Source organism: Carassius carassius, chromosome 17 (assembly GCF_963082965.1).
Source record: "Carassius carassius chromosome 17, fCarCar2.1, whole genome shotgun sequence".
Classification (NCBI taxonomy): domain Eukaryota; kingdom Metazoa; phylum Chordata; class Actinopteri; order Cypriniformes; family Cyprinidae; genus Carassius; species Carassius carassius.
This window is the reverse complement of record NC_081771.1, coordinates 16,629,693-16,647,968: the sequence shown is the minus strand read 5'-3', so window position 1 is coordinate 16,647,968 and position 18,276 is coordinate 16,629,693. Positions and strand designations below refer to the sequence as shown.

Sequence of the window (18,276 nt, the reverse complement as noted above, 5' to 3'; positions counted from 1 at the left end):
TTCATCTGCTGTTCTTTGTGACATCTAGGTGTGTCAGATTTGTGTCAGCTTGATCTATCAGTTTTCCACCCACTCTGACCTGTTGTGCATTTATTCATCCCTGAAGAAGAGAGTTTATCATATTGACTCATGGGGTGCCTGCCATTAAATGTGTTTCTTGTCTGAAATTATTTAACTTTTATTTACAGGAGACTATCCCCCACCTCCTCCACCTGTCGTTGACACCAGTGGGCTCCCGCCTCCATCCAGCTTCCCGCCTCCTCCACCAATCCATGAGGCCGCCCTTGGCTTTCAGGTGAGACAAACCTGGCTAAACCTGTCATCACAATATACAATATGACCTCCAGTGGGGTACAAAGGTCCATTTTGTGAAAATGTTTTATTTGGCTATTTTATTATTATTATTTACATTTTAAATGACATTATATTAACCATATGAAGGGAAATGTTTTTTTTTTCATTGTAATAGCATTTAGTATTTATTACTGTATGTACTTAATAGTTAGTATTTGGAATGCCCCCCTTTTGCTTTAATTACATCATGGGCTTGGGTTGGCATGAACTGCGCAAGCTTTTGCAAATCAAACATGATTTGTGAGTGTTCCAAATTATTTGCTTCAGTGGAAGCAAAAAAAAGACCTTTTGCACAAAAGTTCACATGGTGAACAAATTTGCTTATTTTGATTAGTGACCTGAAATGAAGCAACATCTTAAATGCTGTTTCTTTCTTTCTGTTGGCTGTTTTGTCAAAATCCCATAACTTAACAGTTGTAAATCAGACTTTGAATCCACGATTTTCAGTGTGATCTCAGATTTTTAATCCCTAATATAAATTTAAGTCTCTTAAGAAAGTTTCACGTCCCTTTTCATGTGTGTTACCGACAAACCGTCAAAGGCCAGCCAAGTCTGTGTCTTTTTTTGTGGCTGTGTACTAGGCATGTGTCCTAGTTGGTTATATCCCTCTTTAGTTCATTGGCACTTGTTTAGAAATGAGTGAGGCCACAGGGAAGGCTGACACCTATTGGTTCACCTCGGTCATATTCCCCCTAAGGAAGTAAGTCCTCTCTCAGAAACAAACATCCATTTAACTACATTCTCAAAACCGATTTGGACTAATATTCACTGTAATTATACATTATTATTATTATCATTATTTAACACATACAGTACAAAAGGTCTATATTTCTATACAAGTAATGAATTTCCAGGGATTGCAAGGACTGCTAATAAAAACTCCTCTCATTCTGTACTGTTCTAGAAGTAGGCCTTTGATCTAAATAATGTGAATAGATTTAATTTTACATCACAGATTTTGCTTCGGTCTGCTGATAATGTGTCCGTGTAGTTTATTGCAAGACAGGATCCAGTCACTGAGGAGCGATGACCAGACAGACGCTTGTAAAGTCTTCATCAGGGGTTCAGTAGTGTTTTTTTTTAATAAGGCCGCTTTATCTGCTGCTACAGGCATGTTCTCTGCTCTATTAAAACCCACCACTGGATCGCTTTCCCACGAACATTGCTCTGCAAGGGAGGAAGCCTGTCCGGAGGGAATCAGCGCGTTTGTTGATCTAGCTCTATGGAGTCAGCATATGGCAGACGGTGTTATCAGGGGATAATTAGGCTGGTACAGAAAAGACATCAGACTGTAAAGGCGAGGATCTCGACTCCTCTGTAGAAATGAGTGGCATCCCAGAGTCAGTTTAACCGGCTTTTCATCTCAGACGAGAGGAGATCAGTGACAGCTGATGGTCTATGACATTGAGAAGAATCCACAGCAAAGCACATTTTGTTGTGTTCATCACACCATTTCCCTGAAGTCTGCTAGCTCTTGATTCTGATAAGAGTATGTACACGCTCACGTGCGTGTGGGTACTTTACTGTAAAAGAGTGGCAATCCGCTCGACCCGCAGCTTTCCCTAATTCCAGTTTTCTACATCTTTCATGAATGAAAAAGGGGATGTTGAATTATTTCTGCTCCTAAGCAGAACTAACAAGAGGAAGAGGCCGGAGTGGCGCAGTGAACGTGAATAATCAAATGATACTTGGCCTAAATTCTTTTGTTTCCCGTAACAGAACACGTAGCAACACATGCAGTCTTTATTTAACTTCACTTATCTGTCTCTGTGGTTTTTCATTAAACTCAGCACTTAAATCAGCTTCCTCTCTTCAAACGGTGCTTACCAGAATGCAAAAGGATGGCTTACATAACCGTTGGAAGTACTTCATTAGATTGCTATGCCTTTTCTTTCATTACACTATGTCCTGCTATTGAACTGCCTGTCCAGTTCTCCTAATGGAATTAAGATAATTCACATAATATGGCTCACAAAACAGGGGCCGAAGGGAAAAATGCTTGCATACTTGTGTAAATGTGCAGTTTCTACGGGCTGTACATGTTATTACAGTATTTTATTTCTGTAAACTGTTGTTGATCTTTTTATGGTGTGTGCATGACTCAGTCTTGGTTGCTATAGGAACATGTCTAAAAATTAAAAGTCTTGACCCTTTAATAAATTGCAGCGTGCAGTATAATTAATAATGAAACAATACAAGGAATTGCACTTTGGAAATAGCCTAAGAAGTTGCTTATGATCACATAATCATATGGAACTCACTTTATATTTATTTCCCTTATTTACATAAACTGTTAAAAAAACTATTCTAAATTAATTCACAGGACATTTATGCAACTTTTTGTTCATGTAGTTTGTCTACGCAGTCTTTTTTAAACAGGCTGTACATGTGCTGAAATAGTACTACAGTGTGTGTATTTACGTTACACATTTACATAGTCAGTCCATGCAATCCCTGGGAATTTAACCCATGATCTTGTCATTGTCAACACTATGTTTGAGCTACAGGCAAGCTATCATCTGATTAAAATGATGCATTATAACTTTTCTTATTTTCAGACTTTGAAGAGCCAGTTCATATTCTTGTATCTGCTGTACAGGCCTAGTAAAGTATGTGATATCGCATCCTAGAGTTAGGAACGAATCCGGAAGATCGGGAATTGCTCTATGCAAATAGCATGCAGCCCCGTAACAGTGTTTGTGCCCGTTACCTGTTTTGCATAAGTAATTTAGTGAATATGCTGCTAAACAACACAAACAGCAGGTGCAAATAAACCGCACATTCAGCATGCACAATTCATTCTTAATTAATTATCCCCAGTCTGTTAGCTTTTAGTTCAAGTTCACCTTAGTTCAGGACCTTGGCTTTAATGATATAAACCTTTGTTTGACCTTTCCCCTGATTGTTTGGGAAGCTTTTTAGAGCCTGGTCTTGTGGGGTTGTCTAGGGTTGTAATAAGTTGTGACAGGTAATCCAAAAGCATCAATGTTTTACCATAATAAGTGATAGCCTACATTTATCAGGATTGAAAAGTAGTCACACAGAAATAAAATGTTATGAACATAGCCTGCTTATTCAGTCGAGTCTGTTTCTGTGTATTTGTAGTCACTAAATAACTACACAATAAATACAATGTTACTAAATAAATACACAATTGTGATAGAGAATAAGAAGCTGACGTCTGATTTCTTCAAGCGGTTGCATTTACCATTCTTACTATGGTAACGTTGATGCCTAGCATGCATAGACTTTTGCATCGCTTATAAATATTTCTGCCTTGTATGGTGATTATATGTATCACCATACAAGGCAGGTATGGTTTTTAAGGCTGATGTTATAGCGGTTAGCTTTCTGAAATGATCCAGATGCAGAGAAACTCCGCCTTTGTTCATAACTACTCTTCTTGCCCCAGCTGGCTCGCTTTGGCCCAAGGTTTTCTTTGGGCCAAAAAACTCTGGCCGTTGGCCTAGAGGAAGCACCGACGAGGCACGATCAAGGACCGGAAGTGACAGTGGATACGCGACTGGCCGTGGCACACTCTAGCACGCCCGCTTTTGGCCCGACAGTGGAAACGCAGCTACTGATCCTGGCCTATGAGCTCAGTGCCACGGCAATCCTGAGACCTCTCATCTCTTCATCTGAAAGACAAAGGCAGACTAAAGTAGACCAAACTTATTTAGAGCAAATTAGGATTTAGCTTCCTATTATTATTTAATAATTTAAAGAAAGACATTTTCCTTGAGCACCAAATTGGCATATTAGAATGCTTTGTGAAAAATCATGTGACACTGAAGACTGGAGTAATACTGCTGCCATCAAGGAAATTAATTTTGTTTTAAAATATAGTACAATAGAAAGCAGTTATTTTAAATTGTAATAATATTTCACAATATTACTATTTTGTAATTTTTTACTGTAAGTACATGCATCCACCTCGAATTTTTAACAGTAGTATAATTATTCTATTGATATTTGTCTTTGCTCAGCAAAAAAGTACAGGGCGTGTCCCCTTGATTACAGTATATTCACAAATTATTATCATTATTATTATGAAAAAAAGTTCCTCATTTCAAAACCACAATTTATGTCATGACCGCACTGTGTTGAATACTCACTAACGAAAGCTATTCACAAAGCTATGTCAATGCACATAAAGGACTTTTATTTATCTAGTGTCATGTAAAGAGAGAAGAAGCTGCAGAGGACAAAAAGAGATATCAGTGTCCTTCAGCCGTGAGGGGAGAAGGTTGTTGTGCCCCCTTTGATGAGGAGCGAGAACGCTGTCAAAGTCTGCCCCTCACACCTTTTTTTTTTTTTTTCGTCACATGGCTGCCATTCCTCAAAAGCCTTTGATAGTTTTGTTCTTTGCTCCCTCTCTGACACAAAGGACAGGAGTTGGTGATTGCAGATGTATTGCTCATCCAAGACTCAGACTTTAGAGTAAATTGTTATATATACAGTTTTTGCTTAAGAATAGTTAGGAAGACCTTAGTTTGCCTTACAATATTTTGCATTAGAAACTGTTGTCATTAATTTGGCAATTTAAACAATTGTGCCACACTGCTCTAGTATAGTGCTTAGAATAACTTATTTAAACGTATTTAAAAATATTACATTCAGACATTCATTGACTTCATTTTTTATTTTTTATGTTTTTGAAATTAATGAAGTCACAGAGGTAAGCAAATTTCGTCCAACTTTACTTTAGGGTCTCCAAATGTATTCCAGTGTCCAGTATTGCTACTATACTTGTATGCTCACCACATTGTTATGCTTTTTGTAAATTATTATACCACAAAACACTGTATTCTCATTCAGAAGATGTTGGATGCTTACCTGGAGACTTGGTGAGAACACTTTGCGCGACACATGAATCAAGCGAGACCCAATATTTAGATTAAGTGAGGTGAGATATTTATTTATGGATGTGCCGTGCTACCTCAGTGTAAACATCTTAAAAAGAAACCTGCAACGGCAAGTGCAACCTGCAAGTGTGAATAAAACTTTGTGAGAGTGAAGCTTTGTTATTGTCAGTTTGGGAGACAGTGAAACTTTTAAGTAGAGTGAAAACAGATAAAGCGGACAGAGTGAGAGGGAGAGAGAGCTGAGGGGTGATTCAATTAATATGAGATGAGCTGTCTCACCAACAAAGCATTATTTGTTCTTTGTTTATTCTTTCACATCACTGAGATTTTCTCCTAAAGACTTTATCCCAGACAATCGTGTCTTATTGTTACAGTAGTTCACTTTCAGCCAATTGTCTGAGGCCATGATTAATTTTAATGAACATGTAAAAGACAAAACACATCACCAAAAGAAATAAATCACCAAATGCTTAAGGTGTTGTGTAATAGTAGCCCACAGTGGAAGATGTACTGTATTTGAGTGTTAAACTGCCTTCTTTGTGTATAATATTTCGTTATTTTTCTTTCATTGTATCGTGCATGTTCAGGTGCGATTTAAGTGGGTTAGCTGATTTAGAGCAACCCTCTTTCAAAAAGACCTAATTTCATTACAGGTTACTGTGTCTGTGTGTTTCAGATAAAAGGACCCGGGAAAACTCTAGAAGAGAGACGTTCTAGTCTAGATGCTGAGATCGACTCCTTGACCAGCATCCTGGCCGACCTAGAGAACAGCTCACCTTATAAACCTCGCACGCCGCAGGTACAGTCATTACAAACACATTCCCAAACCACCTCCAACCACGTTTCCTTAACATATATGAATACAGAACCCACATAAAAGACATAATGGAAGCTTCACTGATTTAGAAATCGTAGCATTTAATATAATATAGCTTTTAATTTATACAAATGCTGAAAAGCTGCAGTCCATAACACACAAAAAAAAAAACAGTCACACAATGTTGTGTAATAACTATAATTTGCATGGTTTGATGTGATATGAGCTAAGCGATAGTTAATTTAATCACCATTGGTAGTGGGATTTGTTGTAATGCTTTTTTTGTCTCAATTGGTCAGAACAAAAGTGCCAGACATGTTACTTAATTGTTCAAATGACAATTTCCGGTGAAAATTATTTTTTGGGTCATACATTTAAGACGTAGAATCTGTGATTTCAAAGTACAGTAAATATCGACACGATCGCGATAACTGACATCCACATACTCCTCAAAACATTAGATTGATCTGCAATGAGGAACCGTGCCAATGCCCAACCCACGTAAAGATGGTAACTCTGCAAATAACTGCAATTGCAGATTTCCAACAGAGATGGCGACAGACTGCAGCTTTAATTGGGAAAAGTTTATATTGAGTAGCTTACATTTTAAAAACAATATTGCTAGTTATCCTGTCTATTTTACCTCCTTCGACTAAAATATTTCCAAATGATTCCAAAAAAAGAATCAACTGTTTTATGTCTCTCAGCAACACACAATAGCGAAGTTTAGTTCCCGAGCCAATCAGCTTGTTAGAACGAAGCGAGTAAGGGAATTCAATGACTCCTACTGGTATGAAACAATGTAGCCTGTGGCCATTCAAATTTGAGGACCAAAACTTAAAAATAAGTTTAAATATCAGACTGTGGCTGTAGCTAATTTATCCATTATAGAGCAATTTAGAATGTATAAAATGGTGGCAAGTCAGTAGCTAAATGTAAATGTGTCTATAAACAAATCAATGTTTTTGTTCAAATTTTTTGCTACAGTCATTCACTATGAATGTTCATGCTTGGTGTGAATATGTCTTTGAAGAGGTACAGGGTGTCATCCATCTAGAGTTTCATCTATAATTCTGCGCAGGCTGCAGACTTGAATAAGAACTTAATATCTCTTATATATTTTCTATCTCTGACTTATTCATTAGCCTTTATTTGACTCCCACAGTGAATCAATTTTGATGCAGAGGCCCTTCTTTAAAAGAAAATAACAAAACACTCTGGGAACCTGTTATCACTCCCCCAATAAATAAAAAGATTAACTAATTTAGGTTGCACAACGAGACAGATGAAAAGCAAATCAAAATGTGTAAGTGTACCAGTCATTTCTCATTTTTGGAAAGTGTTATAGTCTAAAATTATAATGACCCATATCATTAATAGATATCAAATGAAGTTAAGAGCAGACACTCAAGTTGAGCCCTAGGGCACTTTACTAAATAGTTCAACACACAATGAATGTAGGCCAGTGCATTCGGAGTCAATGCTGTCGCATTTGGAGCAACCACAAGTCCCTTCTTTTGGCAAACAGCACCACAGATAGAGCTTGCCTTATTAAATGGCCAAAGCTTAATAATAGAGAGTGCTGTCTCTGAACTAGAAACACCCTGATAGATAGATAGATAGATAGAAAAAAAAGCAAGAAAGAACACTTAAATTTCCAGAATGCATTGCCTGTATTGAATATTTTCCTGTTGTTCAAATTCAGCTTTCTGTGGCGTGTGGCCATTTCAATAGTAATTCAGACTCATGAACTGAACTCCACCTATGGTGCTTACACTTGAAAAGAAGTGCTATTCTTGCATTTCTCTGACATGTTTCTTAAGTGTTGCCAATCTGACTCTTCCTTTGTTCCCGTGGCCTCATGGGATAGCAGCAATGCTGATGGGCTGTTGTTTGGCCACTGTATCATGATACCTTGGCATTCGGAATCCTACTCATTTGATGTACCGCATTTTACACAGTGTATAAGAAAGAAGTAAATGTATCCGACACAGAGAGAGTCTTTGAATCTGAGCCATAGTCATGTTTCCTAAGACACAGAGTCTTGATGGAGCAACGCTGCAGAAATTCCTTTGGGAATCAGAGTGATGAGGAGTCAAGAGGTCACATATCGGAGCCAAAAGCTCTGTTTTTATACAGAGCGAAACTGGCTTTGACCTCAGTTCCGGCAAACGCAAAGTGAAGCTGGTTTGGCAACAAGTACTGCAGACACGCACATAACCACTGAGAAATATGTACACTCACATTTAGAGCACACCAACAGCTACACACACTGACAGGCGCACATTTTTAAAGGCCATGCACCTGCACACTTTTGAAGTGGCAGGTAATTTTTTCCTAAATAAAATATAGTCTAAGTGCAGATCTTTGTAAAAGTACTTTGTGGGAGCTACAAGTAACAGAAAGGAGTCTGAAAGCTTTAGTCAATAGACTTGAAAAATTTATACAGGCAGAGAAAATATAGTGTTAGAGAGAAAACAGCCCGAATAGTTTCTGGTATCAGGGTTAAATCTCAGGATCAGCCTCAGTTGCTCTGATATCTGTCTGCTCATTTGCCATTTATGACAGCGGTTGTCCACCAGAGCGTGACAGTGCCAAAATCATGTCCTAGTGGGCAACAATTACGTAAAAATGTTGGTGTGTTTCAAGTGTTCCCAGACAAAATAAAAGATGAAAAATGTACTATTATTGTAAAAATATTTATTTTACATTAACATTAGAATTATATGAAACTTGAGGTGGTTGGCTTTTCCAAACTGCCAAGATGAGTCATTTGTTTCTTATAGGAGATATTATTTTTTTTCTATTTCAATTTCTGTTTCGATTCTATATGTATTTCAATATGTAATAAATTAACTGTCATTATGTGGAACTTTTTTTTTCAAGAAAATGCTTGGATCTGATCAAATCAGAACAATTTTATTACAGCATTTTAATATTTTTATTTTTCTTCAATAATAAACATTTCAAATGCCACCATAATTTTTGTCTATTTCTTTTTATTTTCTATATGTAATTCTACATGTAATAAATTAATTCTGTTTTTTCTTTTTTTTTTCAAGAGCATGCTTGATTTGGTTCAAATCAGACCATCACACACACACACACACACACACACACACATACTTTTTATATTTAATTAGTGTTAGCATTTTTACTTGTTTAATGTAATAGTCAATAGATACAGATTTTGGTGTTAAAAATTATTCTATTAAATTATATAAAAACAGCATGGTCAATATTTTTTTTTGGTGCTATATAAAATAAAGTTTGATGGTATGTTAACTGGAACTGTTACATTTACAGTATTGAGAAAAAAATTACATATCAATAATTAACAAATATACATAATTACTATAATTTAATGTTTTGTTGTAAAACTTGACTAACGGATATCCTGTTATTTCAATTCATATTCCAATACATAAATTTAAAGTGACCCTGTTATTAAATTCAAAATTTTGCTCAATGCTGACACAAACACGCACTCATTAGCTACATTCCAGCTAATGTTGCTTCTGGATGGTTAACTTGACTTGACCTTTTTTATTCATCCAACCAATCCACCAGGCCTTCTTTTTCCCCTCTGTCTATATTATATGAATTATTTGTTAGCGTGACTCTGGGCTTGTTTAATGTGCTAGGTTTTATAGCTGAGACCACTGGCACAGCTGCTCTTTCTGTAATCTTTCACTTGTACAAGCAGAGTGTATCAGCGTCATCAGTTTACAGCTCTTCCAAATCACAGAGCCTTCTCTCAAAAATCAATAGGAGTACACTTCCCCTCATCCCGGCTTTGAGCTTTAAGGAAAGGGACTTTATCCCAGTGTTTGATGAAACCTGTAGTTAAAGGACCTGCTTTATGATCTTTGTCGATTCCTGTGTGTGAAATGGCAGCTCAATTTGTTTTGCTGCTATGACCCAACCTGATGCTTTCCAACCTATCGAAGCAGTCTCTTTGCTTTAGTTGGTGCTCTGTGGGTGTAACTAGATGTAATGAAATATGATCATTATATAAACCCCATTTGCTTTTATCATCCATCTCTCCAGCCATACCCCTGTCCCTGTAAACAGACTCTCATACACAAACACACACACACACTGTGGGATCCATCCAAGAGGCAATTCTGAGTTTGGCATAGATTAGCATAGATGTTTTGCACCCACATTGTTGAATCAGAAGTAGTCTTTATGGGAATATAATGAATTGCTCTCTAGGGAAGACATCTCATTTTACAATAGCTATTTTTACAAGAGAAACCTCTACATTATGCCTCTTCACCACATGAATAATATTAAATATTGAAGTCATATTGGAAAATGAATCAAGGCGTGGAAAAATTGTTAATAGATCTTAAAAACAGTCAACAACATTACTGACGTTAATAATGTTACTTTTTAAAACATTTATTTGTCAATAATAATAATTATAACAATAATAAAGTACAGCATTTAATTTACTCAAAAAAAAAAAAAAATCATGAAAAGAGTCTTGAATGATATCTCTTAGTCATAGCCAATACACCATCATCGTTTCTAGATTTACCAAAGACCAAATGTAGGAGTTTGGTCAAACTCAAGGAGTTTATCAGGGCAAAGAAATGTAAAGTCTTAGATTGCCCAAGTTAATCTCCAGATATAAATCTGATTGAACATGAATTTCACCAGCTGAAAAGGAGACTAAAGGCAAAAACTCCCCAAAACAAGCAACAGTTGGAATTGGCTGCATTAAAGGCTGGGAAACCCATTTCAGAGGATAAGACCAAGAGTTTGGTGATGTCTGTGGGTCGCAGGCTCACTGCCCTGATTGCACACAAGGGATCTGCTGTATATATAAGCAGCACAACTGTTTCCAACATTGATAATAAATCGTTGATAAATTAGAAAGATTGATTGATTAATCAGATGATCATTGCTAAATACCAATCAAAGCTGGGTCCATAAAAGTGCACAAAGTTGAAGGAAACAGCTAATAGCATGTTAGCTATTGAACTGTTCTGTGGCAAAAACTCCCTTAGAGTTCATTTGAAATGTATAGATCCCACATATCTATTTTTTGTTTTCCTCAAATGTTATGAAACATTACCTTCAAATATGGCCCAACCAGCTTAAAGGTGCTCTAAGCGATGCCGGGAGTCATAACTTCTTGTTGACGTTCAAATTGTTGTCAAACAAAAAGGAGGCTAGCTAGACCCTCCCTCCTCCTCATCCGTGCACTAACCCCACAAACCCCATCCCCAAATCTTTCTTGTCGGTTATTGGCTGGAACAGTTTGTTATGTTTTGTGGTGCGGGTGAGCCCAGTTTGTTTTTCTTGGTGTTTGTGGAGCCAGTGGTGTCTAGAGAGACCCCGTTTTTTAACAGTGTGTTCAGGGGACAAGCAGCTAGCGGATAGTGAGGAGATGTTTGCTGGATGTGACAAAAAATGTTTTGGCCTAAAAAATGTGTGACATCACTTAGAGCACCTTTAAAGTAGCAGGTCAGCAACTTTTCTCTCATTTTCACAGAAGACCTTTTAAATACCCTGACCTTGTCATCAGTTCTTGTATGTATTCTCACTGTCAGCCCAGAATAGGTAGGGAAATTCTCTGGCGCAATGCAAAATAGTAAAAGCTAAAATGTGTTTTGGAAGAACTTCTAGATTTAGCTCGTTCCTGTTTAAGACGTTTCAGGTCTGTTAGCTTCCCCACCTCTGTTACAGCTAATGAACTGTCCAAGCAAATGAGATCAGTTGAAGGAGAAGCAGATAAGTGTCAAACAGAGAGTTACAACATGAGGTGCAAAGGGATGGTCAATGAACTCGATCTGTCACTGTCCAATCAGATGTCCTGCAGTGACTTCTGTGTTCAGGAGGACAAAGGCAATATATCTGTCCCATTTTATGTGTGTGTGCAGCCCTTTACACATTTTGGCTTAGTTCTTTGGCCTGATATTCCTTTTGGTTATTATAGTTTATGCATGACTGAAATTGCATAACAATATAGGCATGCAAATCACATTTTTATGTTTACTTGGTTTGGGAATGACATCTTGATGTTTTACTGCGGCATTGACCTGCTCTCTACAGTTGCTTGCGGAAAAATTCCCCATTCCAAATTTGGCCTTTGGTTGAGTTCACGTTCAGGATTTATTTAAGAGAAAGTATCTCTTTTTGGAATCAGAAGTGAAACTGTGATGGTTGGGTTCATTTAGAAGAATAAAAGCATGAAAGATTGCCCTGACTTTCTCTCACAAGCATGAAAAATTAATCAAATGAAGTCAGTAAAGCTGAAAATGCAGTTGCAACAGTTGTCCTGTTAATTAAACACAAAAGTGTAGAGCCACATAAATGTATGGGATGGTGAACTTTATCAAAGTGTCAGCTTACAGAGCCTGTCTTATTATGTGATGCCATTTTGTGATGTTAGAATATCCAACAGTAGCACAGGATCCATGTTTAGGTGTAAAATCTCTTTACTCTTCATGAATTATTGAATGGTAGAGTGTGGTTTGTTTAAATATAAATCTTAAAGATCTCAAACTCACCTCACATTATTTTATATTAGTATTCCCACACCAGAAATCAATAATTTAGTTAAAACTTCCACAATAATATTTTTGGGAAAGCTAAAAGAGAGATTGACACTCTGTCCCTGTAGATTCCCCCCTCAAATTGGCATTCCGTTGAAGGATCAGAAGTAGAGAGTGGTCTCAGTCACAATATTTTTCTCAGTGTTTCCATCCCTGACACTTTGTTTGTTTACACATTTTTTTTTTGTCAGAGAGGGAAGACATTAGGCCTGAAGGAGCCATCTCTAGTCATGTGAGCCCTATACCCTCTAGGACTTCTGCATTATTGAAGTCTTCCACACAGTTTAGCTCAAGTTGAGTGCTCTTGTCCATGTATCATTCCACACGGGTGCCCTTGGGTCACAGCTACAAAAGCACACCTGACATTAAACTTACAGGGTCAAAAGGGTCCAATGTTGTTTTAAACCCCACTGATTCAATTGCATGGGCAATTTATTTATGTGTTTTGCAGAAGAATGAGAGTTAAACAGTTTTCAAATAACATGAGAAAACAATGACACAATTTTCATTTTTGGGTGGACTATCTCTTTAAATTCAAGATCCTCTGTGCAACAAACATCTCAGCTTCTCTTCAGCATTGCCCCTCTCGAGTGAAGGATGTGGTTTGTCTTGTGTTGAAGTGTTGAAGTGAATGTGTGCATTGTTTATCATGTAGAAGGTGCTGCTGAACAGTGTGGAAGGTCACACATTTGAGAAAAAACAGGGCTGCTCTATATATATATATATACACAGTTCTCTTTGCCAGTTTTTCTGCTTTCATTCATCATTCTGAAGCCAATAGAAAAATCCTGGGTTGGTTGCAACCATTAACTTATTTACTTTTGCTTAATTTAAATGAAAACTATTCAGGAAGTAATTCCAATTGTCCTTTATATTAAAGCATCTCAGTCAGAGAGATGCTCCACATTTTATTGGTCTTTCTATTTGACTGGTCTCTTGTTTCTAATTATGAGTTAAGGAATCAATTTACAGGCCTGTGGGCTGAATAGGATCTGAAATCTATGATTTCCTTCAGAAAGCTTTTTTTGTGTGTGTGGTTGGCATGGTCTTTTGGGATATTAAGAGTGTTCACCGTGGTGCTCACAGTATTGTGAATAATTACCTCACATTTACATTTGACATCATCGAGAGCGTTTACATCAAGGCTAAGCTCTATTCTTTCATCCGCAGTAATCTCTGGTGAGCGTCCACTCTCTGTCAATCCCTATATTGTGTTTATAGAGAGAGTTACATCACTTGCACTCTGTAACAACAATTAAAGTGCTGACACTTCAGCCCACTCCAAGCTCTCCATTCAATTAAACCCTTTCCCATCACTGTCTCTTCTCTGGCTCCTGCTCATAAACCTCTGTCAAGACTCTTCATTTACCCAGGCGGTGTAAACTGATGGTCTAGATCGGAGACTGTAAAATCATGACTTGTCATTTTTCACTGCTCTATTCCTTGCTTCCTTTCCTGCTGCCTCTGTGAGAGGAGCCTCTTGGCTGACTTCACCCTGCACACTGCAGTATGCTCACAGTCTAAATACGACTGGTGCGGTCCCCGCTGGGTCAGGCTGAGGGCATGTAACCTGCCCAAGAAAGTATGTATGGCTTCGCTTGAACGTTGTTGTACATTTTTAATGTTATTTATTGTAAATGCTGGTCTCGAGGGAATTTAATGTGATTGTCCCTTTAGGAAGGTGTCATATGACTCAATTGCCAGGAAGGAGCTGGACGTTAAAACGTCATCCATGTAATCCATGTCACAAGCTCTCCAAAAATCTGGCACTTCAAAATTCAATAAAGCAGTCAAAATATAATTTATAATATAATAAAATATAAATATATCTGGAAGATCCTGTGCTATGGCATGCTAAGCTGTATCATGTATTCGGAGAAAAAAAAAATCAGAAAGTAGGCTTTAATTGTATTACAGCCATAAACTATAATTTGGTTATACATGATTTGAGCCAGTTGGATTTTTTATTAGGGGAAAGGACATTCTTATCATAGAGAGGATCTGACTGGACAAAAATCTATGTAGTGCAGGATAAATAGTTTTGTCTATGTAGATTTGGTCTGTTTTCACAGATAAATGCTGTAAATTTAAATGTGTACATCAGCTAGAATGTCATTCATTCATTCATCCATTCATTCATTCATTCAATTTTGTTTTTAAATAACTTCTGTTTTTGTATAACCTGTTTTTATTATTTATTTTTTATTTATTTACATATTTTTTTACAGAGACTAGATGACTACAGATGACTTTGAAAGTAATAAACACAGGTTAAAAATCACAAAACAACCTTAAAGTGTTCATTCATCCGAAAATGAAAATTATCCCATGATTTACTCACCTTCAAGGCATCCTAGGTGTATATGATTTTCTTCTTCAGACAAATCCAATTGAAGTTACATTAAAAAATGTCCTGGCTCTTCCAAGCTTTATAATGGAAGTGGGTGGGTGTTTTTGTTTAACAGTCCAAAAAAAGTCAGATAAAGCGCATCCATCCATATTAAAATGTGCCTCCCATGACTCTGGGGGTGAATGAAGGCCTCATGTAGCGAATTGATGCATTTTTGTACGAAAAATATTCAGATTTAAAATGTTACAAACAGTTTTCTCTAACTTCGGCTAACTGTCATATGCGCGTTCACGAGAGTGCCTATCTGGTGGATGACGTAGGATGTAGGTGTAGCACGTGTTGGTGATTAGTGACGAATGTGGTAGCGCAGAGGTGAGAGCAAAACAAAACACCGGTCACAAATTACAATGAGGATTTGTAAAGAAAAATGCAAGAGGATTTCAATACAAGCCAAGAAGAGAATGATTTCCCTTTGCTAAAGTAAGGAAACTTTGCTTCCTTGGCTCCTGGTTCTCGTGAGACTAGCATGTTCTCACTGGTGCATAGGTCCTATGTCATATGGCCACAACGGCTTCAAGCATGTTCATGACATGTTACGCATCAATTAACCATGTTTAAATACACATTATGTGGCTGCATTCAGACATTGTGCTATTCCAAATGTGCAGAAGGTCACAGAAGAACAGTCATCGCCTGCCTTTCATTCTTTCATTCTCCCAATTTCCTCTTATCTTCTCTGTAAATAGAAAGGAGAAGGTGTGCGGCTGCTTAAAGCTATTGTCAGCTTAGTTGCCACTCTGAGACACAATCCTGTTGTCTGTCTTCTGCTAAGGAGGGCAAGATCTATTTCATATTACTGCTCCAAGAAATATCAAAATGAATGCATTGTGTGATAAATAATTTTGTGTAATGACATGCTGTTTAATCTTTAAGATCATTAAATTAATTTGTCCTCTCCGTCTGTAACAACATTTAATGAAATAGATTGTTAGGGAGTAATACCCATTAGGTGTTATTAAAATTGTTATTTGTCATTATTATTGAACATTATTTGGTGGTTAGAACGTAGTAACACTAGTCTCTGATTTTCAAGCTGTGAAGAAACATTCCCACTTATTGTATTTCTCATAAAACATCACACAGCTGACACAGTCAATGCTAATCAGTGTGTGACAGGTGATAAGAGGAGGAATTTACTTCAGAACACTTTCATACCAGTTTTACAGTGAAAGTTTATTATATATATTCTGTTTTTCTGACCATTAATTAGGAGTTACGGAAAAATATAATCACAATATAAATATAATATAAAACTATTTTATTATAACAATGGTGGTGGTGGTGTTTTAGTTAATTTATTAAAATAACCAAGTGTATTTATGCTTTAAGGGAACATTTCTTTAAATTAACTGAAAACATGGAGTTTTAAACTGATTGCACTTGTGTTAAACGTTCCCTTTGTGACTGAACAGGCTGCAGCCAGCATAATGAAGGAGACAAGAGAAAAGCGCAGTGGGAGACAGAGATGGAGATAAAATAATAGGAGGGGGCCAGTGGAAATCCAGTGCCCAACTGCCTGTGGCAGCCATTGACCTTAAGGTCAACATGGTAGCAGGTTCAGAGTTTTGACAGGAGCAGCCAACTGTAGAGAGAGGAGCGTGCCCGATGGCACTTCATGTAGCCAGTCACTGTGCATTAGTCTAATAAACTGCATGCTATCACTCATGTGTTTGTTTTACAAATATCTGACCAATCGCGTAGAGCGGTTGTTAGTCGGAGATGCTGAAGCCATCATTGGGACCTGCCTTTTTACATTACAATGTTTGCCCTCTGAGAAATACTGCTAAACAGCTCACCCGCAAAAGCTCTGTCACCATACATTAGCAAGAACTCCTCCTCCTCCTGCAGAGACACAAGAGCATTGATTGGACACTTTGAAATCTGATGACTTAGTGAGAAACATGTCTGACCTGGACATGACCCTTGGACTGGGTATCAGTAGTGTTAGGGGTATTTAGAACAAAGGACTAAACGACAGACACAGTGGGTGTGGCGTCAGGACTCAGAGAGGCTTTTATTAAAAGAAAATAATATTAAAAAGAGGGGAAAAAATTCAAAATAAACAGAGGATTTGATGTCCTCGTCATGCTGCGGGGTTCGTGAAAGTGGGGCAGTGTTCAGGAAGGAAGGGTACAGGTAAGGGGGCGGAGTCCGGTGGCTGCACATGCTCCCCTCTTCGTACAGGGCGTGAGGGGCCACAGCTTCTTCTGAGCAGCTTCATTCTCCTTGGACCATGGTGCTTCCCTGTGATAAACGCCCAGGCATCCTCCCCCGTCAGCCGTATAATGAGTGCGGACTGCAGGTCCAGCAACTCACAGCTCTGGCAGTGAGGGAATCCCTCTACGTTCCCTTCCTGGACCCATGAGGACACCAGCGTGCATGCACTGGGAAGAGACTGGTCTCTCAGAGAGTGGTGCACTTGGCATTTAACAGTGGTGGTGATGAGGCTTCATTCGCTTCACGTGTGCCTCATCACACGCCACCAGCCCTGGATATTTCATCACCACTCCTTTCTCATGCACCCACTCCTGTCGGGACCCTGGTGAAAGGCGACGATTAAGAGAGAGGATGATGCTGATAATTAGGGGGGAGGCAGCTGACTTTTCACAACCACAACCACAAACATCCCCCCCCCCCCCAAACGACATCCCTGTCAACAGCGCCACTGCCCACACGGGACTGCTACCATCCTCGACCAGGCTCCATAGGGACCGAGGGGGCGGGGCAGGGATTCCTCTCCGGGCAGCGCTCCCTCTAGCACTGTGCCAGAACAGGTACTGAGAAACTGAGTTTTAGTTCACAGTCTCAACCAACCAGAGGGTAAATGACAATAAAAGAAATGTCACTTACCCCTTTTGTGGCTGGGTCCATCATTCCTCTGTTCACAACTTTTGTGAGCGCGAGGGGATTACATCATCAGGTGTTTCCCAACTGTGCTGTCTAGGCTCCGCCTTGCCCGCATTCTCCACCAATGTTGCAGGAAGAGCAAACAACAGACACAGTGGGTGTATCAGGCCTCGGAGAGGCTTTTATTGATATTGTATGTAATATACACTCACACATATATATATATATATATATATATATATATATATATATATATATATATATATATATATATATATATATATATATATATATATATATACATTTATCCTTTAACATATTTTTTTTTATGTTTTAAAGTACAAACAAAGTATTGCTGAATATAAACACAGTGTGTCATCTAGCCTGTTCAGGTTGGTTGAGAAACATCTGGCA

The 18,276-nt window shown here is 38.0% G+C and overlaps 1 protein-coding gene across 5 annotated transcripts in view; it reads left to right on the top strand.

Moving 5' to 3' along the window:
• The window catches only part of LOC132161225 (lipoma-preferred partner homolog), a 213,443-nt gene that overhangs the window by 86,451 nt on the left and 108,716 nt on the right, over positions 1–18,276 (top strand). For all 5 annotated transcript variants that reach the window (XM_059571144.1, XM_059571140.1, XM_059571141.1 and 2 more), the window contains 2 exons: positions 189–295; positions 5,896–6,018. In XM_059571144.1, the coding sequence (XP_059427127.1) occupies positions 189–295; positions 5,896–6,018 (230 nt within the window). The remainder of the gene's footprint in view (positions 1–188; positions 296–5,895; positions 6,019–18,276) is intronic.